Genomic DNA, 20,873 nt, shown 5'->3' on the forward strand with positions numbered 1-20,873 from the left:
GCCTTTGTGTCCGCTCTTCCAGGGTTATCCAGTGTAAGTAACACCTGCTCCCCTCCGGCAAATGAAGACGATTCTTGCACCTGACTCCCTCTGGTTTTGGAGCCATAATTGAAAGCACAAAACCGAGATGTCCCTTTTAGCGGGGCAGAGGCGGTTACTCAAGCGGTCGGTCTTTCAATGTGAGCCAGGAGAGCACAGTTGCTCAGGGTCCCCCTCTGCACCCTAAAAGACTGTCTTGCCCCCTCACTCCCTGCCTACTGCCTTCTGACCTCTTGCTTCGTTCCCCTTTAGAATGGTGGTTTGGCCTGGAGTGATGATGCAGATGGAGGCCGGGGAAGAGAGATCTCTCGTGATTTTGCCAAGGTCTGTAATGTTTCCTTCGTGATAACAGAAGGGGCCGTTCTGCAGTGGGTTATTGTATCTGCTCCCCAAGGAATGAGGATAGAAGTGGCCTGTGAGTCACATCTGTAGTCATTCAGATGGTTGTGTATCGCTGTTGTAAGACTTCCTACATAAGATGGAATTTATTTTCACTATGGCGTGTTTTTGTTTTTTTCTTTTTTCTGGTGGGTTCGGGATTGCAGCTGTATGAACTGGACAGTGACCCGGAGAGGAAAGAGTTCCTGGATGACCTCTTCGTCTTTATGCAGAAGAGGGGTGAGTGTGCACCCTACTCATCATTTCAGTTCACTGAATATTTATTGAGTGCCCACTGTGTGCAGGTCACTCTTAGCCATCCTCCCTGTGGAGGGCCAGCATCTTAGCCCAGGAGGACAAGAGCCATTTATTGCCAGTTGGTCCCATACTTAGCTGGATAATTGACAGTCAGGTTGAAGAGGGCAGAGAGGGCCTGGGTAGAAAATGAATGGAATGATCATCCAAATTCGGTCCTGCTTTATTCTTGTCACTGTTCTGATTAACTGGTCTCTGGAGTCATTTCAAATTCAAATACACTTTTTTTCTTAGCCTTATAGTAAGTAGTCCTGGATATCACTTAAAACTTGTATATGGGGCTTCCTGGTGGTGCATCTGGCTTAATAGAGACTTAGAATGGCCAATGAAGAAATGGAGGCCCTCCAGGATGTGTTGGGAGGATTCTGAAATGATCCACAAGAAGGAAAAGCTAACTCTTTTTTCCTTATCCATGGGCTCTTTGATTTTTGCATCCACTGGTTTGGTTGGGGTGCTCCTGCAGTTTAAGTGTAGGGCACATGGACATCCGCTTTACGGTCCCTTACTGCGTCTGGTCTTTCTCTCCTTCTCATTCTCCTGCACCCACCCGCCCCCAACCATCTCCACTTGGGACCATGGCATGTCTCAGTCTTGAGCCCACAGTGACTCAACTTCCTGGCTTTGTATTCTGTCACAGCAGTGGGTTCACCAGCTGGCAGCCCTCAGGAAGCATGGTCAGAACCCCAGCGTCTCTAGGAGATAATTCTCGGCAGCCTGGGTAGCGGCATCTTCTTCATCCTCAGGACAAAGCCTTAGGGGAGCTGCTCCTGCCAGCATGTTCCCTGGGACCCTGCCTGATCGTGTAGCCCTTGGTTTCTGTGTCAGCTCCTTTATTGAGACCTGGGAATGAAGTCCTCCTCTTTATCATAGGTGGGGCTGTAATGACGGCCTCCAGCAATGAAAGATCCTGAGTTAACTCCTCTTTTCCCTCTCTCCCTCTCCCTCTCCCCACCAACCTCATCCCTGTTTCTCTCCCCCTCCTTCCAAAGCCTCATTGCCTTCTTAGTAGTGTGCCTATTACTGCTGGTTTGCTTACAAAGGCAATCGAAAGTTTTGAGTCTGGGTTTCCCCTCATCACCAAGCCTATCAAAGCAGTCTAAGCAGCTCTAATTAGTTTACTCCTCCAACTGTTATCTGGAGCTGCATGTGTCAGTAAAAAACAAGAATATAATCCCGAAAGATAATGTGACTGGCAGCAATGAAACTCCCTGGTTGCCCTGAGAGAGAGAAATCCACTTAATACTTTGGTCTCCCCTTCCAATTACCTTTTAATTATTTACAAGCTCCACAAGCCCAGCTGGTGCAAACCCAGGAGCTGATCTCGTCTCAGAGGGGCTGCTATAGCAATATAGATTTTAATCAGCAGTGTGGCTCCACTGCTTTAGATTCTGCTTTATTGTTTTTCTCCCTTCCCAGAAGGATTTTTAAAGGAAAATGGAAGTTATATCAGCCTAGCCAAGAGTGAAGATCCATAATTGTGTGTTTACTGCTCTGTGTCCTCAGTAGATGAGGCTCTCCTTGAGGACAGCCGCTTTGTCATTTCTCCACGTCCCCAGTGCCAGCACAGGGCCCGACCTGGGGGCAGCGACGAGGAGGAGCCCCGCTCAGGACACATTTCCTGTCGGAACAGTTCTGTTGGTTTTCCTAACTCAGCTGCCCTGGTCGGGGGGGTGGGGCGTGGGGAGCCTCTCCTCCCCCACCCCACCCCCAATTAGCTGCCTGTGATTGGAGGTCAGCAGTACGGAGGGATGTATGCTGAGTGTCCTGCTATTGCATAGCACTGGGGCTGCCAGACTGCGTCTAGTCTATTCCAGAGTGAACCCAAAGCAGAAGTGACTCTCTTTGATCCTGTCTATTTACAGTTATTCAGGCCCTGAGTAAATCTTTTTTCTTTCTTCAGCACTTAGGTTCAGTATTTCACTATTTGCTGGTGTCAACAATAGAAGGGAAACAGTTGTCCGTTTTGGTGCTTGTTAATTAGTATAAGGTTCCTCAGCCTCAGCATATTGATTTTGGGGACTGGATAGTCCTTTGTGGGGGGCTCCTCCCCAGTCTTGATAACCAAAAATGTCTGCAGATATTATAAATGTCCCCGGGGGGACAAAAGTGTCCCCCTGTTTAGAACCACTGCCATAGAAGGGTAGGAAAGAAGTTGAAGATCAAAAATTTGCTCTGCAGAGAAACTCTTCAGGGAAATCATCTTAGCTCCACTCAGCAATATCTGAGGGTGGCAGGGCCTGTGTCTGGCAATGGGAGGAACTTCCCGCCTGTAGCTGAGGGCCAGACAAGTGGGTGCTGGTCCCCATCCAAGGCTGGAGTGTAGGGACCCGAGAGTTGCTGTAGCTCCAGCATGGGAAGAGTGGAGGCAGAAATGCAGTGGTGTATATGTGGTCTAGACAGGGCTGGAAGAACCCTTGTCTGGCCTAGATGAATCAGGTGGCATCAGATTGTGAAGAGCTGTGTTTGGCCAAGAAGGTAGCACTCCAGTCTGTGACATAGCCGAGTTATTGAAGGGAGCACCCGGGAGTGTCGCCAGAGCTCCCTGCTTTCAGGAAGCTCTCTGTGGCAAGCAGTGTGTAGTTGGGCTGAAGAAGGAAGACTGAGGAGGTTAGGTTGTTCCCTTTAAAATCACAGTGATCTCCCCGCTGGAAGACTCATGTCTGATGGCCTAAATTTAGAATGAGTGGTTCAAGGGGACTGGGAGCAGTTTGCGCTTCTAACCACATGAAGCTTGCTGTCTTTCCTCTTTGCAGAATGGTGAGACCAAGGGCCCCTAGACATTTGTGACTTATTTGTCATTCCCACATTGGAATCTGGGGCACTCAGGAGCCCACTCTTAGCTCGCTGGGTGCAAGGAAGAGACTCATAGACCTTGGTGGTGGGTCAGCAGCTCATCCTCCAGAGCTAAGATCAAGGATAAGCAGTTGATTTCAGAGGAGCCCCGGAAAGCAGCCAGAGTCTGAAAGGCCCAGTGATGCCCACCTGGGCCGTGAGTGGGCTGGGCAGCTTTGACACAGAAGCTACACCACAGAGGAAGTGGACCGGGCTCCAGGGGAGGTGGCACCCAGCCCGTAGCCCCGAATGACTGCAGCTGCAGGTGATAAAACGGCTGTGCAGTGGGAGAGGGGCCTGGCCGTAAGTGCTGCTTTGTGCTGGGGCTCTCCGGCTTGTTAACATGTTTGGGTGAATTGACTGCAGCAGATGGGCCTTTCAGCTCCAGGCACCTTGGTTTCTAGGCCAGACCGGGTGACTTGCACCCTCGTGACCCCTCCCTCCCACCCCCAGCAGTGAAACCTGCCCCAAAAGGCACTTGAGAAGAGGCCGAGGCAGTGCCCAGTGGGCGCCTGTGTCCTGCTGGCCTCGAAACGGCTGCTGCAGCCTGTGGGAGACCTGTGGATGAGGCAGGTGAAGCTGGGGCCAGCATCCATCCTGAGCAAATCCTTCCTCTTCCGGGGGCCACAGTTTCCTTATCTCTAAAAAGAGAAGGTTTCGGTTACAGTCAATCTGGAAGTTTCTTCCAAGTTCTCTGTTCTGTATTATGTGTCGGTGGTTGTGTCTGTTGAGCTGTGAGCAAGCAATGAGCCACTCTCAATAACCAAAATAGAAGAAAAGCCCCTTGTGCAGTTTTCTGTTAAAATAGTTGTGTTAAAAGCTACACCAGGGAGCCCCACCCCCCGCCAAACCAAATGCTTCATTCCCTTTCTTGCAGAATCATGTGTTTTTTCTTTTGCTGAGTGAAGCCACACTGAACTAAACAAGTTTCTTTTGCTTGTGCTTCCCACACAGATGTTTCTGTAGAAAGATGGGTTAGATTTCAGAACTCTGATGCCCCCTTTTCCTCACCTTTTGCTGTGTGTACATGCAGGTGTGTGTGTGTGTGTGTGTAAAACACATACATACACCTTTTTTGGTGTAAAAAAAGGCCAAAAAAAAGCCAAACATTTGTAAACAAAATTCTTTGACTAATTTAACTCACTGTGGGTGATTTCTGAGGTGTTATTTATTCCCTGGTAGATTTTCCAGGGGGTACTATGGGCAAGGGGGGCAGGTGCTGATTTGGAAGTCTCATAAGCAAAGGCTTATGAACATTCTTCCCTCATCACTGAGAAAGAAGAGCTCATTCTCTTGTTCCCCAGGCAGTGAAGCAGAAGTATGATTTCATCAAAGAGGAGGAAGATGATTTCGCTGTTAATTTTATTATTGTTACCCTGTGTACTTTACAGAACCCTTTCAACCCATTATCTGATCTGCTGTTCCCCACAGCTCTACCTCTGTGGGATAGAGAGAGCAAAGATTATCACAGTAGCCGTGGAGAACCAGCCCCCAGGTTAAATGACCCCCCTGCGGCCACAGAGCCGCTTTAGCACGTGGTTTCCTCATCCCCAGGCCGGGATTCGTTCTCTCACTCTCACTCCCCTGGAGAAGCTTGACCCCTAGCACCAGCAGCTCCATCACTTTCCACTGGGGCAGTGGACAAGCCTCCGCTCTCCTTCAGCCTTCTAAGCCCCACAGGGACTGTGGCCCACCTGCACAGGTCAGGGCCCAGGAGGGTCTGACAGCATCTAGCTGATAAACATGGGGCACAGGTCTTCATGCAAGAAGAGTGTTCATCTCAGAGTAAGACAGCCTGTCTCTCAGGGAAGGGCAGATTTGACGGGTCACAGTGGCACAGAGGCTGCCGTCTGTCAAGGCAGGATTAGGGGGGCACGGGAAAAGCCCTAGCAGTAGCATCATGGGCCCCCTAACCAAGTACCCACAAGCGAGGATCTCTCCTCCAGCCCCTGCCCCAGCTTGGCACACCAGACAGAGGACCTGCTTGGTCACAGGGAGGACAAGTTGTGTTAGGGCTTCACCGGAGAACTGGCCTCCCTCCCCCACCAGTTCTGTTCAAGGCTGCACACTGACCTTGGTTTTCCCAAATGGATTGTTGGATCTGTTTTTGATGTGTATATACAAAGAATTTACTGTGGGAAAAGGGCTTGGTCTGCCTCAAAGTGCAATTTGAGTGTTTTTCCTTCTGTTGTGTGCTTATCTATCCATCTCAGGCAAGGAAATGTTCGTGACATATATTGCTTTGCCTCTTGGTGAAGGGAGTTCCTCATATATTCTTTGTACCTTGCATTAAATGGTCTGTGCCATGGACACTCTTCCTGATAGATTAAAATATGTTTGTCTTTGACAGATAAAATAGGCTTTGGGGCTTCATTTTCCAACTTTATCACCAAATGAAAGTCCAAAATACAAATCTTTGTCTCAGGATTAATCCTTTGTTTTAGGCCAGATCGTTTTCTCTCCCCAGGTGGTAGTGATGTTCTAGTTCTAGGGTTCCCCTCCCACTTTTTTTTTTGCTTTACCGGGGCTTCATTGCTACGTGTGGGCTCTCTAGTTGTGGCAAGCAGGGGCTGCTCTGTAATTGCAGTGCACTGGCTGCTTATTAGCATGGCTTCTCTTGTCGCGGAGCACACGCTTTAGGGCATACAGGCTTCCGTAGTTGAGGCTCTCAGGTTCTAGAGTACCAGCATTAGTCGTGGCACACGGCGTAGCTGCCCCAAGGCATGTGGAATCTTCCTGGACCAGGGATTGAACCTGTGTCCCCTGCGTTGCAAAGTGGATTCTTAACCATTGGACCACCAGGGAAGCCCCATGTTCCCACTTTTAAATACCTTATTACTAACCAGTTATCCATGATAATAGGAAGAGATCACTGGTTTTTGAAAAGCGTGATTAATTTGAATAGCTTATTATTATCTTTAAATTCAGCCTCTTCCCCTTCAAAATCATTTATTGGTACTTTTAGCACTTGGTAAAATTGGGTTGAGGGCTTCCCTGATAACTCAGTTGGTAAAGAATCTGCCTGCAATGCAAGAGACCGCGGTTCGATTCCTGGGTCAGGAAGATCCACTGGAGAAGGGATAGGCTACCCACTTCAGTATTCTTGGGTTTCCCCTGTGGCTCAACTGGTAAAGAATCTGCCTGCAATGTGGGAAACCTGGGTTCAGTCCCTGGGTTGGGAAGATCCCCTGCAGAAGGAAGGGTACCCACTAGCCTGGAGAGTTCCATGGACTGATAGTTGGGCCTCCTTTGTTCCAAAGTGAGCCAGTATTCAGTAGACCATCCAAGGATTGGTGTAGGGAAGGTCTGAAGCGAGAGTTTGACCCGCTTACACTGTGGGAACATCTCCTGGGTCTTGAGAGGCTAGAGGCACAGTTGGGCAGTGGAACCTCAGACATCCGTGCACTGCTCAGGGAGAATGGCCTTGAGTTGTTGGGCCTCTCCCCAGTCACCCCTCCACCCTTCTCCTGGACAACTCAGGCCGGTCTGTTGATCAGCAGCAGGCAAAGCAAAGACCTGACGGTCCACCTCCTCCTAACTCCTTAGTTTTCTTCTCTGAGCATAGGTTTTATGGGAGGAAACAGCACCACCATGGCCCTAATTTTATTACCAGCCATAGTAGAGTACAAGACTGCATGTGCTAGGAAAGCACTTGGTCTGAGCTCGAGTATCAAGAAGGGTAATGGGTCTGAAGTTAGCCTCTCAGGTTGTGCTGCCTCCAGAACTCCATTCGTTGCTGGTGGGACTATAAATGGGCATCACTACTCGAAATCTGTTCAGTGGTGTTTACTAAAGCTAAATGAATGCCAACCCTGTTACCCAGCAGTTAAACCTCCAGGTGTATCCCCAATGGAAACGAAAGCTCTGGTTCACTAAAAGACACACGCAAGAGTATTCTTAGCAACACCATTCATTATAGACAAAAACGGGAAAGAACTGAAACGTCCGTCAGTAGTAAAACGGACAACTAAATGGTGGCATAGTCCTCTAGTGCAGTGAATCCCACACAGCAGTAACAAAGAATGAATTGCTGTGTACCCAGCTGGGATGGCTCTCACAGGCCTAATGTGTAACACAAGAAGCCCTTCACGGAAAACTGTATATACTGCACTCTTCAGTTTGTGTAAAGTTCAGGAAAATCACCTATAGTGATACAGGACACTGGTTACCCCTGAGTGGGGTGGGCAGTGGGTATTGATTGGGAGGGATAATGGAAGAGTTTCCTGGAGTGCTGGGAATGTTCTGTGTTTTGCTGTGAGCAGTGGCTAGTGGGGTGTACACGGCAGAAAAGATCTGCTGGGCGGTATCCTTAAGCTACTCATCTGGGCTCTAGGCACTAGGCCCGGTGTCAGTCAGGCCTGCTCCGTGAGAGCTCGTGGTAGAGGGCTGAAGGGTGCGTGTAGGCCCAGTCCAGTATCGGGGTATCTGCACATCCTTACTCCACCCTGACTTCTGGAACAGTCAGCTCCACACACATGGCACGCCACCACTCCCTGCTGCCTAGTGTCTCAGTGGGAAGTATTTTCTACATTAGCGAGTCACGGGGAAAATACCACCAGTCATTCCCCTACTTGTAGAGCTGGGCAGGAATTCATATGCAGAGGAGTAAGCAGGAGGCTTGCCTGCCTCTCTGTGTTCCCGCTTAAATGGGGTCTTAAGTCTTCCAGGCTCCCAGCTCTCTTGACGTGTTATGGAAATGATTAATGATCTTGTTCAAAGTCAGGAAAGGCAGCGAGGGTCCTGGGCAGGGCTACGCCCTGGGTCCTGGGCACTCACCCCTGACCAGTAGGCAGGAAGGCAGCCATGTGCCTTCTGTCCTGGGTCCCTGCCCTCGATTGCTTCTGGTCATCCCTAGAACGTGCCCACTCTCTGTGGTGGGGAGGAAGTGGTCCTCTCTTAATATGCCCATCATGCTCGAGGAACCCATCTCCCCGCTCTGCACTCGTCCCTGCTCTGCTGTGTCTCCAGTCCCGGTGCCAGGGAGGAGTCCGAGGACCAGGAGCAGGCTTTGTTTGGCTCCATTTGCACTGAAGGCCCCGGACAGCAGCACTAGGGCCAGCGCCCAGCCCAGCAGCGTTCCTACCCCCCGGGGTAGAGCCCCCAGCAGCGTGCCTGGTCCCAGCCTCATAAAAGCCCTTTCCGCATCTCCCTCGGGCTGCTTCAGGCTCCCTGGCTGAAATCTGATAAGGGGCCTCTTTGTTGGAACTGTCAGTCTCCTTTATTGAGGAGGGAACTGGAGACCAGCGGCATTTCTTGGGGTACAGATAAGGCCCTGGATTGCTGTCAGAGGGACCATGATTAATTACCCTCAATCCAAGCTCCTGCTTTGATAGCAGTGACTGACAGCCCACAGGGTTTCCCGCAACGTGCTCCCGCCCACTCTGGGAGGTGTAACAGGGGCGGGGATTCGGCCCCCTGCAGGGCCAATGCTGGTGACTCACGGAGAGTGCTCTGCACTAGCTGCTGGCCTCCTTCCTGGCTCTCTGCAGGTTGCTTTGGCTTTTATTGTGGACTGAGGCCAGCTGTCTCTCAGGTGAAGAGGCTCTTTAGAGTAAGATGTAATCCAGCCCACAGGGTGGGCCAGAAGCTCCCCCACTTCCCCCCAAGGCTAGGGGAATAGGCACTGCTTATAGACTTGAACTTCGAGTTTTTATTCCTAGACTCATAGGACTTTAGAGCTGGAAGTCATCTAGTCCAAATTCCCTGCTTCAGCCAGACAGGGAAACTGGGGCCTGAATATGTCAGCCCCCCATTCCCACGCCCCAGTATGATGTTCTTGGGTTTTTTTCGCCTTGTTCAGGGAGGGAAACTCAGCTAAAAGGTCTTCTCCCTCTCTTTCGTAGTTGAGTCTCCTTGGGACACAGGAGATGGCTCCTAGGCCCACTAAGCACAGGGCAGACCACAGAGCCAGACTAGCCTGAGGACCCTGCTTCTGTCTTAGTTGTCGAAAAAATCAAAACCAGGGCAGGTTTTATGTCCGGACTGGCTGCTTAATGTGAGAAAGCCAGGATGTCATCTAAAGTTGGCTTGCAGGATATGGTCAGCTTTGTTTCTGGTGGGACTGAGGGGCCCACCTGCTCTGGATGCTACTTTTAGGGGTTTTGTGGAGGGCCATCCATGAGGAGGAAAACGCCTGTTCCTCTTACCTGCCGATTCCTGGAACTGGGGTGCCTGGCCAGGCAGTAGGGGCCCTGCTGAGAGAAATCACGACCCCCACGTGCCCAGAGTTGGGCTGGGTGGCAGAGCAGCCCTGGTGTAGGGGAGAGGTCACCCTGGGGACTCAGAATGCCACCTTGCTCCTAACTCATCTTCTCAGGTCCCGTATCTGCCCGTTTCCCATGCCCCTGAGCAACTCCCAGCCTAACGCAGTCAGTTGCTGTGTGACTATAGAGAGGCGAATTTTTAATGACTTTTCACATCTATGATGTTGTTGTCTTTGAAAGAAGTCATCTCAAATGACTAGACATTTAGTCCAGTGACTGCTCTGAGGGAATCTATAATTCCTCCCTGGGGAGCTGCCTTCAGAGGCAGTTCAAGCCACACGAGGAAATCTGTCATGCTGTATGGCCACACCTTATCTTCACACAAAATCAGTATAAACCGCCTGCTCACTTCATCCTATTTTCCTGGCTTGTTTCCTTGAATGACTGTTTCTAAAAGTAAAACACACCGTATATTTGAAGATCTACCACCTTGGAGAGAATCTAATGAAAACAGTATAAACTCTGAAAGCTATTCGCAAGTGTAGTTCCAAAGCCATGTGTTAGCTGGCTCTCCAAGGACACACTTCTGAAGGACAGCACACCCTCAAGCCCAGCTTGGTGGTCACTCACTCGGCCATGCCTGTTCTATGTATATCTCAGACCCAGCCACCTTCCCCTCTTAACACTTGTCTCCCCTTCTCTATGGCCCCACTGAAAGACTTCATGGTTTCTTTACCTTCTCAAAACCCCCAGCTCTCCATCCATTCCTGTGCTGCCGGTCCTCTTATTGCAGGGCTCAGACGCCAAGGGCTGAACCACTAGAGTCCTCACTTCCTTGGTCTATTTAATAAAGGTCCTGACACTCACAAACCTGCCAGTATCAAGAAGAGCCAGTGACTTCTGTTCAGGGCTGTCAGCATTAGGCACTTAGAGCCAGTGACAGACCCAGGCGGGCACACCACTGACAGGAGGAGCATGCGTTTGATATTCCCTGTCGGGTTGGCACAGAGCTGGTTGCTTTGACTGTGAGAAGCATGTTGTTTGTTTAATCTGCATGGTAGTTTCGCTTATTAAACTTCATAATATTCAAGACATGATGAAGGGAAAAACAGTCCCTGCTTTCATGGAGCTTACGATCCTCCTGGGATACCAGACGAGCATAAGTGAAATATGTGTAATTATTTGTGGAACTTGTAGTGGTTATAATAGAAATTCAGAGAGGAAAGAAATATATTCGAACCAAGGTGGTTAGAAAATTGTTCCTGGAGAGAGTGAACATTGAAGGCCCGTATAAGGAGGATTTGAGCACATCATTTTAGAGTTGATGAAGAGGAAGAATAAAACCCAAAAAATAGAGGAGAAAGAATTTGGGTTGTGGGGTGAGGGTGAAAAGACCCAGCTGATTGAGTGAGAGTAAGTTATTGGAATGTGTTTGAAACACATCATACATAATCTTCTAAGTGGGGGCTTCCCTGGTGGCTTAGATGGTAAAGAAGCTGCCTGCAATTCAGGAGACCAGGGTTCAGTCCCTGGGTTGGGAAGATCCCCTCGGGGAGGGAATGCAACCCACTTTAGTATTCTTGCCTGGAGAATTCCATGGACAGAGGAGCCTGGTGAGCTACAGTCAGTGGGGTCGCAAAGAGTCAGACACAAGTGAGCAAATAACACACATACAATCTTCTAAGGAGTGTTCAGGAACCTGAGTCATGATATTGAACATGTGAGGTGGGCTGGGTTGGCAGTAAGAGTCATTGTGGGTTTTTTAAACTAGGAAGTGAGTAATGGGGTGAAAGTGGTGTTTTCATCAGATTGTCTGGCAGTAGCATGCAGGTTGAACACGTGGATTCAGGGCTGCTAGGGTCTCTTAATGGGGAGCCAGTGAGGGCCTGGCCTAGGGTGATGGCTGTAGAGAGCAAGTGAGCTTTGAAAGGTGCCTCAGAGGAGGAATCGGTGAGCCTCCAGACAACCTAAAGGTGGGGAAGAGAGAAGAGGAGCAGTCTCCCTCTGAGGTTCCTGCCCAAGACCTCTCAGAGCGATGGTGTTGCTGAATGAAGAGGCAAGGATGGGAAAAGGGAGCTCGCCTAGGGTATGAAGGGGAGCTGAGTGTGAACATCCGACCTGGAAGTGAATGGGTCACGTGTAAAGATGTTCCGGAAGCTTCTGGAACTGACATCTTCAGGGTCCTGTGGGAGGGAACCTTGGAAGTGGTCCTCCAAACTCTCAAGGCAAGGCCATGAAGGCTCAGGCAGACCAGCTATAGAGGAAGGAGACCTTAGCCCTGTTCTGCCGGGAGACCAATTTTGTTGTGTGAGACCTCTGTGCTTATGACAGGAATGAAGTCTGGTGTACAGAACAGCACAGGGAGAAGTTAACCAGCGTGTGCGCTGTTGTTTTAGGAGCATGCCGGCAGTCCTCTGACATTTTACCAGTGATCCTTTGGATTTAACTCCGTGGCCTTTGTCAAGACAAAGGTCTTCAAGGCCTCTAGCTCCCTCCTACACTGAGGAAGGGGGCCTGGGACCACCATAGCAGTGCCGTGTGTTTGCGCTCACACTGCTTCTCCCTCATAATCGTGGGACCCTTCACTCCACTCTGGCTTGAATTACCCTATAAAAAGAGCGAGGGCAGTGTGCAAGGACTGAGATGAAAATGCCATTCCTTGAGGGGAGAGAAGCAGGAGGAGCTGAAACAAACAGCCCTTCTCTAATCAAGCTGGCCTGACGTCCACCAGGCAGTCAGTGAGACTGCAGCAAGCCGGAGTGGGAGTGGGAGGGGGTCTGGCGGCGGGGGGGTGGGCAAGGCAGAGGAGGAGCAGCCGGTGTACAGTAAAAGGACTTGCCATCAAAAGGCAACAAGTCTCATACGGTGCCCCGGACGGTGACCCTTCCCGCTGGAATTCTCCCCTCTGACCTCCAGATCATTAATCCCGGGGCTGCCAAATGACAGTCATCCATCACGCCTCCTGACGAGCATCCCGGCTGCCCAAGAAAGGAGCCTGGCCGCGCCCTCCCTGCCGTCCCCGGGTGCTCATTAGTGGGCCTTCCTGCTCCGGGCCAGGTTTCCTAATCAAGTCCCTGACTCCTGTCACTTCCCTTCGGGGCCAGGGGGCGGAAGCAGCTCTGACCCTCCCTCTTTCAGAGGCCAGGGAGGGGGTGGAGTGATTAGTGGGGAGAGAACTGTTGAGTGGCTTTTCATCCCCTTGGAGACCTGTGTGCCCAGCAGCTCCTTTGACATGGTGGGGACACAGGAGACAAAAAAAACCATTTCTCTATCCTGCAGCAGGAGAAGAGATAAGGAGAAAACAAGGCAGGATGAAAATAAATTAAAGCACGGTTATAAACAGCGCTGAGAGCTGCAGAAGAGAAGCCCGGGAGCTGTCCATGTGGACAGTGGGACAGGGCCTCCCCTGTGCAGGGGTCAGGAAAGAGTTAGTTCACTGGGGAGGCAGCCAAATGACTTCTGAAGGCTCTAGAGGACTGAGTTGCCAAATCATTCAGTTCAGTTGCTCAGTCGTGTCCGACTCTTTGCGACCCCATGAACCGCAGCATGCCAGGCCTCCCTGTCTATCACCAGCTCCCAGAGTTCACTCAGACTCACGTCCATCGAGTTGGTGATGCCATCCAACCATCTTATCCTCTGTCATCCCCTTCTCCTCCTGCCCTCAATTTTTCACAGCATCTGGGTCTTTTCAAATGAGTCAGCTCTTCGCATCAGGTAGCCAAAGTATTGGAGTTTCAGCTTCAACATTAGTCCTTCCAATGAACACCCCAGACTGATCTCCAAATCATTAAGAGTCATATTGCTAGCAAAAAATAAACTCTTTGAAATCATGTAGTCTGGCTCTCTTATTTACAGCGGGGAGCAGACCCAGAGAGGCCATGTGCTTTACCCAAGGCCACACAGCCTGTGAGTCAGACCTATCTCTCTGTTCTTCCTGAGGAGACCTGGCAGCTAGTCTGATAGCTTCCAGGCTTTGGGAGTTTGACTCAGATTACACTTCTGAGCATATTTGTGAACATGTTTCCAACTCAGCAAAACGTGGCCATGCACAGATGTCTTCTTCCTCTGCCTTAAAATGACCTAGCCCTGTGTTTCTCTCCTTGCACCATCGCAGGGACCCCCATCAACCGAATCCCCATTATGGCCAAGCAGATCCTGGACCTGTACATGCTGTATAAGCTGGTGACGGAGAAGGGGGGCCTGGTGGAGATCATCAACAAGAAGATCTGGAGAGAGATCACCAAAGGCTTGAACCTGCCCACGTCCATCACCAGCGCCGCCTTCACCCTGAGGACCCAGTGAGTGGCCCGCGCCCTGCAGAAAGGCGGCTGAGGCCTGCAAGAGGGAATTAACCTTGAGGCAAGGAAGGAAGGAAATTCCACCATGTAGTGAGCAAAACGGGCGGAATGCCTGAAAGAGCCAGGAGCTTTCTGAGATGAATCCCTCGGTCACCTCAGTAAACTGAGAGTGCCTTTTCTCAGGCGTGTCCTGTGTCTGTTGCTTCACCTTTCCGTTTCGTTTCATTTCATTCATTTCATTTCACCGGCAACCCCACCAAGCAGGTTTTGTCCCTGTTTTCCAGATGACAAGAACTAAGTCTCAGAGCCTAGATTGTTTGGTCAGAGCCGTATCAGTTAGTAAGCAGGCTGAGGTTCATACCTGGACTTCTGTCTCTGAAGTCCACAATCTTTCCAAGACATCTTCTCCTACACAGTACCCCCACTCTAAGCCTGGCTCTTTATACTTGACATTCAGCTTACCCAGAGGAAAGCAGGCAGGCCTCCACTGGGATTGGTGACCTGTTTTTGTACCCATTTGAGTTAATTATAAGGGTGGCAGGAGCAGGGGGAGCATTGAAGAAGGGGGTCCAGAAGCGAATCTGTTCTTTGGGAACTCGGGATGTTGCTCTGTGAAGAAGACAGAAGGATCAGCCGTGTGTGGCTTGGGTGGCTTGTTAAGGCCTTGCTGAAAAGTAGAAGGGTCTTATCCAGTGAAACAGTTCCTGCAGAAGTTGGGAACAGAGCGACAGCCAGCAGAGCCATCTTTCTCCGAGGGTTCTTAGGTAGAGAACTGCTTTCTTGGGGCATCTCACACAAAGCGGGACGGCACTTCTAGGCCTACACAACAACGGGAAGGGTTGCGCCTGTCTGAACAGCTGACTCAGAACGGTTAGGAGATCAAGGAGCCAGAAAGACATTGCAAAACATGGCATTTCCCCTTTCTCCCAGGGCACTGGAAAGGTGCCACATGGACACAGAACATTAGTGATGATAGCCGTTTCCCTGATGAGCCATGACTCTAGTTCCAGCCGCACTTAGCCCTGGGTGCGGTTAGGGAGCCTGGGCTGGGGCGTCCCGCCATCCTGAGGGCTCCTCTTCCACCAAGTTCTCCAGGTTGTGCTCCTTCGTCCTGGAGGACAGAGCCTGCCCCACAGAGGCCCCTTGCAGAGGATCATCAGCTTACACTGGGCGGTCCTGGCACTGCATTTTGGGTGATCCTTCCTTCCTTCCCTCCATCCAGGTATATGAAATATCTCTATGCCTACGAGTGCGAGAAGAAAGCCTTGAGCTCCCCTGCTGAGCTGCAGGCGGCCATTGACGGCAACAGGAGGGAGGGCCGGCGGCCCAGCTACAGTTCCTCCCTCTTTGGCTACTCACCCACCGCTGCTGCTGGGGCCCCTGCCCTCCTCTCCCCACCTAAGATCCGCTTCCCCATCCTTGGGCTGAGCTCCAGTGGTGGCACCAGTGCCAGCGGCTCTCGAATATCCCCAGCAGCTCCTCTCAGGAAAGGTCTGCAGGGCTCCTGGGGGAGAAGGGGCACCAAGCTCCCTGGGTCCAAGATGCAGGCGGGAGGGCGGGTTGTGGGCTGCATCCAGCTCTGGTGCCTTTGTCAGGTGATGGAGTCCCGGTGACCACCGTGCCCGTGCCAAATCGCCTGGCTGTGCCTGTGACTTTGGCTGGCCAGCAGGCCAGTACCCGGACGGCCACGCTGGAGCAGCTGCGGGAGCGGCTGGAGTCAGGGGAGCCTCCTGAGAAGAAGGTGTCCAGGCTGTCAGAGGAGGAGCAGCGCCTGGTGCAGCAGGCTTTCCAGCGCAACTTGTTCAACATGGCACGGCAGCTGCCCATGAAGATCAGGATCAATGGCAGGGGTGAGCAGCAGCCTGTGTGCCAGGCCCTGGCTCCATTCAGGGCGGGTTCACGTCCAGGGACTAGGGTGGGGGCCCTCCAGGTGTTGCCCCCAGCCCTCTCACCCAATCCACAGAAGGATCTAGAGACCAGGGAGTCACTTGGGGGTTCAGTGGCCACGGAGACCTCAGTTCACCAAGCTGAGGTCATTTTCCAGGGTGCCTGCAGTTCCTCAGGCGTGCCCTGTTTTGTAGCAAAAAGGAAAAGCAGTTGTTCAAAGAGGAGGAGCCGGAGACCTTCAGGGCCAATTGCGAGGTCTTCCCTGTCCACTCCTGCTTTTTGATCTGTCTCAGTTAAAGGGCTTGCCCTTACCCCCCACTGCCCCACCACCTGGAAGAAAGACTGCGCCCCACTCCCGAGGCCCAGCAAGGGGCCAGAGCTGCCTCAGGCCGGCAGCCAGTGGCCCTCAGGAGGGAAGGGAGGAGGAAATACAAGTTTGGCAGCATAATTGACATCTGTCCCTTGCCCTCCACATTTTTCAGATGCCCCACCTTCTCATCCCTACAGCCACACACCCCACACCCCTCATTCCTGTTTCTCCCCTTTCCCCCTCACACATTTCTTTGCCATTCTTGACTCTCTCTCAGAACAAACATGAGCAGGCTTGTGTTGGGGAAAAATCAGGTGTGAAGGGAGCTGTGTGTATTCCCAGGCAGCCCCTTCCTGTCCCACTCTCCCCTGGTGAGGAGCCCAAGGAAACGAGATGGTGGCCCAGAGCAGGGCTCTGCCCTGTTCCCTGCTCAGGCCAGCTGCCCCTGGTCCTGCACAAGCCAGAGGCTAATAGATGAAGCAGCTCATCTGGAAGAATTCTTGGCTCTCAACATCAGGAACGGACAGAGTCTCAGGTGGGCCGGGCAGAGGCCTCGTGTGCCAGTGCCTGCCGCCTTCCATAGACCGTGGATGGCTCAGATGGAGAGGGAGTGACAGGGACTGGATAGGCAGACCCCATCCTTGAGGACACCCCAGTCTAATTAAGGGGAGGAAGAAGCCAGGCGAGTTCTCAGTGGATGGGGCTGGTCTTAGTGATCTCCGACCCCTTCGCCCATCCTGGCCCCCCGTCTGGTGGATAATGGGTGCTCAGGGTTTGTTGAATCACACTGAACGTATCAGTGCACAGCTATGAGCCGAGGTCCGCCTCCTTCCCAATGTGACCCCTCTTCTCTGAGAGCAGAGCGAGTTGGGGAAGTGAAGTGAGTCAGTGGAGAAAGCAAGCGATAGGATATTGACCAGCCTGGGTCTCCTGCCAGACCTTATGGTCGAGAAGGTTACACGGGTGCTTTCGAACTCTGGGAGGCCTTAGCCTGCTGCGGCCGGGCTGGGAGGGTGGCCAAGCCTCAGAGCGGGTGACGGAAATGCCCAAGGGCTTGACCGGGCCTGCCGTCTCCCTTGTCCCCAGCAGAGGACAGAGCAGAGGCCTCGGCGGCAGCACTGAACCTAACCACAAGCAGCATTGGGAGCATCAGCATGTCTGTGGACATCGATGGTACCACTTACGCAGGTAAGGGAGGTGCAGGCTGGCAGCCAGTCTCGGTGCGGCTCCCTGCAAGGCCCCCTCGCCCCACACTCCTGTCTGAACACCTTCCCAGGGGGCCTTCCTTTCATGTTGTCTCAAAGTTCTAAAGGTAAAGTAGTTCTGGATGAGGAGGACTGAGGACTGCCAACAGGATGGCAGGTCCCCCTCCACCTGTGACGGAGTCATAGAGACCCCTTGTCTAACCCTTTTTTGACCAATTGGTTGGCTCGCTCATTAAAAGAAAGTCATTGAATGTAAGGAATCATAATCAATTCCATCCATGTCTTTAATATTGTATTGTAAACTAAATCGGGGTTTCCCAATGGCACTAGTGGTAAAGAACCCTCCTGCCAGTGCAGGAGACATAAGAAACCTAAGTTCGATCCTTGGGTCTGGAAGATCCCCCGGAGGAGGGCATGGCTGTCCGCTCCAGTGATCTTGCCTGGAGAATCCCATGGACAGAGGAGCCTGGTGGGCTACACAGTCCATAGGGTCACCAAGAGTTAGACACCACTGAAGCGACTTAGCACACATGCATGCGTAAGTTAAATGTGTCCGCCATTACAGTCTTCCTAAGCACAGGTCTCCTTTCTTTGACGGGTTCATCTCTAATCTTCCTAAACATGGTCTGGGAACACTTCCCTTAGAGCCTTTGGGGCCTTTCAGCAAATTGACTGCCCGCCTCAGCAGCTTAGACACACCTGCTGGCAGGGCAGTATCGGCACCAAGCGCACCACCCCGCCTGGAGCCTCACCCAGAGTTAGGCAGCAGTGAGATGGTGAGGGACTGAACCCCTGCACCTGTCTCTGCTCTCGCCACCTGCTCACACTGCCTTCTCCCCTCCTCCGCTCACTCAGGTGTGCTGTTTGCCCAGAAACCTGCGGTCCACCTCATCACAGGATCCGCCCCCCAGAGCATCGGCAGCAGCTCCAGCAGCAGCAGCAGTTCTCACTGCTCACCAAGTCCTACCTCGTCCCGGGGCACCCCCAGTGCAGAGCCCTCCACCAGCTGGTCCCTCTGAGGGGCAGGACCCAGCTCCGTACTCCCCACTCTTTCTTCAAGAGCGGCGGAAGTTGATGCACAGAATTTACCTCATCTCATGGAGCCCACATCAGACACCATTTGGCCAGATGTTGAGAGTTTGGACATGTCCATCTGCCCAGGCTCCATCAGGTCCTGCTGTACTCTAGAGGCAGGGAGAGGCTGGAGGGGCCTGACCGGGCAGTGTTGTCCAATCAGGGATTGTCCTGGAGAACTGGGCGGGGTCTGTGGGCGTCCAGCTTCCTCCAGGGCTCCCAGGCCCCCTCCCATCCCCGGGCACAGTGTATTGACAATCTGTAAGCTGACACAGGGCTGGAGGCTCTCCACACCCTTTCCCCTTTAATTTATTTCTCTTCCCCTGCCTTCTGCTGTGACTCCAGGGTCACTGGTGTCTTTCCCTGCTCAGCTCCCCCATCTTTAACTCCCATGTGGGGCTGCTTAGAGCCAAGAGCACACCTCTGCGGCCCTTCTCTGCTGAGCATGGGATGGGGTCCTCCCAGTCCACCTTGCCTATACCATGTTTGGTTCCCGGAGTGTGGGTCCCTCAAATTCATGTCTTGAAGCAGTCCTCAGGGCCCCATATCCCTTTTTAATGGTTCCGAGCAAGGGCTGATAAGGGCAGTCCTCAGGACCCAGGGCCTGCTGGGGATCTGCCAAGGGAGAGGCAGAGCCCCGGGGGTGGCCCAAGCAGGCCCTGGCACCCACTCCACTGGCCCTTTTCTGACCCACCCAGACCTCAGGCCCCTGCCCCTGCCCCCGCCACCCTCCATTGGTCCCTGTTGGCCAGCTCTCCCAGGAAACAGCCCACTTGTCCCTCAGGCCCCGCCTCTTCTCGGCGGGGGGCCATCTCAGCCCCTCCATCCCCAAACCTGCCAGTGTCAGGTTCATTGAAATACCTCAGATTTGTAATTGTTGATGTTTGACTCTTCAGGAAGTATTTGCATCTCTGAAATCTTTTTTATATGTGTTTGCTGACTTTTGTGGGGTTTTTTTTACTTTAAAATTTTTATTGTTGTTACTGTAGCACCAAAGAAATGAAAGCAGATGTCCCCCAAAGCCGAGCAAATGGTTTGGTACCCCAGCCCCTCTGGCCCTTCCCTAAGATCCCCCAGTGAGGAGGAGGGGGAGGCGGCAGGAGAGATGACTCAGGGATCACAGTGGCGGGAGGAGGTGGAACGGAGGGACCCCTCTCATGCAGGTTGGGTCCTGAAACCACACTGGTTGTCAGGATGGCCCTTGACCCATTTCCCACCAGAGCTGGGCAGTCCCTCACCAGGCTAGGGGCAGGGCATCTCCCCTTCACTCAGCGTTCCCACCTCAGGGCAGGTGCAGACCATGGAGGCCATGAAGCCTGCAGGGGTCAAGCTGCCCCAGAGGGTGAGGAGGTGCTGAGGGAGCTCTGTCTCTCCTCTTGGATGCTGGGGTGAAACAGGCTGCTCCTGTGTCATAAAGAAGAGGTGATTCTCACGCATGGCTCACCTCTCAGTCAAGTTCGCTCTGCAGTGTTCACTAGAACCCCGCCCACTGTGACATTATCCCGCGGTAGCGGTGGGAGGCTGAGGTGGACCCAAGCCCACACAAGCCCCACGCTCAGTCTGGCTAGGAAAGGGAAATCAGACACGAGCACAGAACACATACCTCAGCCCGGTGAGCTGCAGCGCCACCAACTCCATCTCCTGTCTCTCCCCCAGCCCCCAACACCATCTCACTCTCACACACACATACACACACACACACACAGTCCCATCTGCTGGGGGCTGACCCTCTCCTGGCCTCACCAGGCCAGCACAGGGCTGGGCAGAGAGGGGCATCTGGTGTCTGTGTCAGGGAGGAGCCTGGTTGGCTGGTGCTGGGCCCACTTGAAGGCATCACAGACATTTGGCCAGTGTGTCTTTCTCAGGACTTTGGTCACGAAGGATGGACCCTTGCCACCCGGAGGACACAGGGACCATGTGCTGTGTCTTCCTGGTTGTTGGATCCTCTCCTTTCCCCAGGCAGCTTGCCCAGTCTCGCCCTCTCATCAAGGCCTTGCTGCCCTGAGGGGCAGCAGCAAGGTCTCAACCTGAAAGCCAGAGGGTAGGCATGCCCGCCAGTGCCCCCAGAATGAGGCCCTGGGCCAAGAAGAGCTCTCCGGACGGTGCAGCCCTGAGGTCACATGGCAGCCATTGACCGGGGCACTCTGTCCCCTCCCCTTCCCCATCTTGTATTTAACCAGGAAAAAAATGTGATAGCACAGGGGTAGCCTAGGCAGTGGATGAATACCTCAGAAGTCCTCTTGCAGCAAGTGTCTGTATATGTTGTGGTTATTTTCTATCTTACATGTTCTCGAATGTTTATATTTCAATAAACCTCTACCTCTTCACACAA

At 52.5% G+C, this 20,873-nt stretch overlaps 1 protein-coding gene across 10 annotated transcripts in view; it reads left to right on the forward strand.

Moving 5' to 3' along the window:
• The window catches only part of ARID3B (AT-rich interaction domain 3B), a 48,382-nt gene extending 27,509 nt beyond the window's left edge, over positions 1–20,873 (forward strand). For 5 of the 10 annotated variants that reach the window (XM_086365310.1, XM_086365316.1, XM_086365313.1 and 2 more), the window contains 7 exons: positions 292–363; positions 585–657; positions 13,882–14,065; positions 15,288–15,556; positions 15,661–15,915; positions 17,349–17,450; positions 18,323–20,873. In XM_086365310.1, coding sequence (XP_086221436.1) covers positions 292–363; positions 585–657; positions 13,882–14,065; positions 15,288–15,556; positions 15,661–15,915; positions 17,349–17,450; positions 18,323–18,486 — 1,119 coding nt within the window. In that variant the 3' untranslated portion in view covers positions 18,487–20,873. Of the gene's footprint in view, positions 1–42; positions 180–291; positions 364–584; positions 658–13,881; positions 14,245–15,287; positions 15,557–15,660; positions 15,916–17,348; positions 17,451–18,322 lie in introns of those variants that run through there. The other 5 variants (XM_086365319.1, XM_086365317.1, XM_086365318.1 and 2 more) reach the window with 3 other exon arrangements.

This window comes from Bos grunniens, chromosome 21, assembly GCF_055505025.1.
Source record: "Bos grunniens cultivar Pamir isolate PY7600 chromosome 21, Bosgru_T2T1.0, whole genome shotgun sequence".
NCBI classification, from domain to species: domain Eukaryota; kingdom Metazoa; phylum Chordata; class Mammalia; order Artiodactyla; family Bovidae; genus Bos; species Bos grunniens.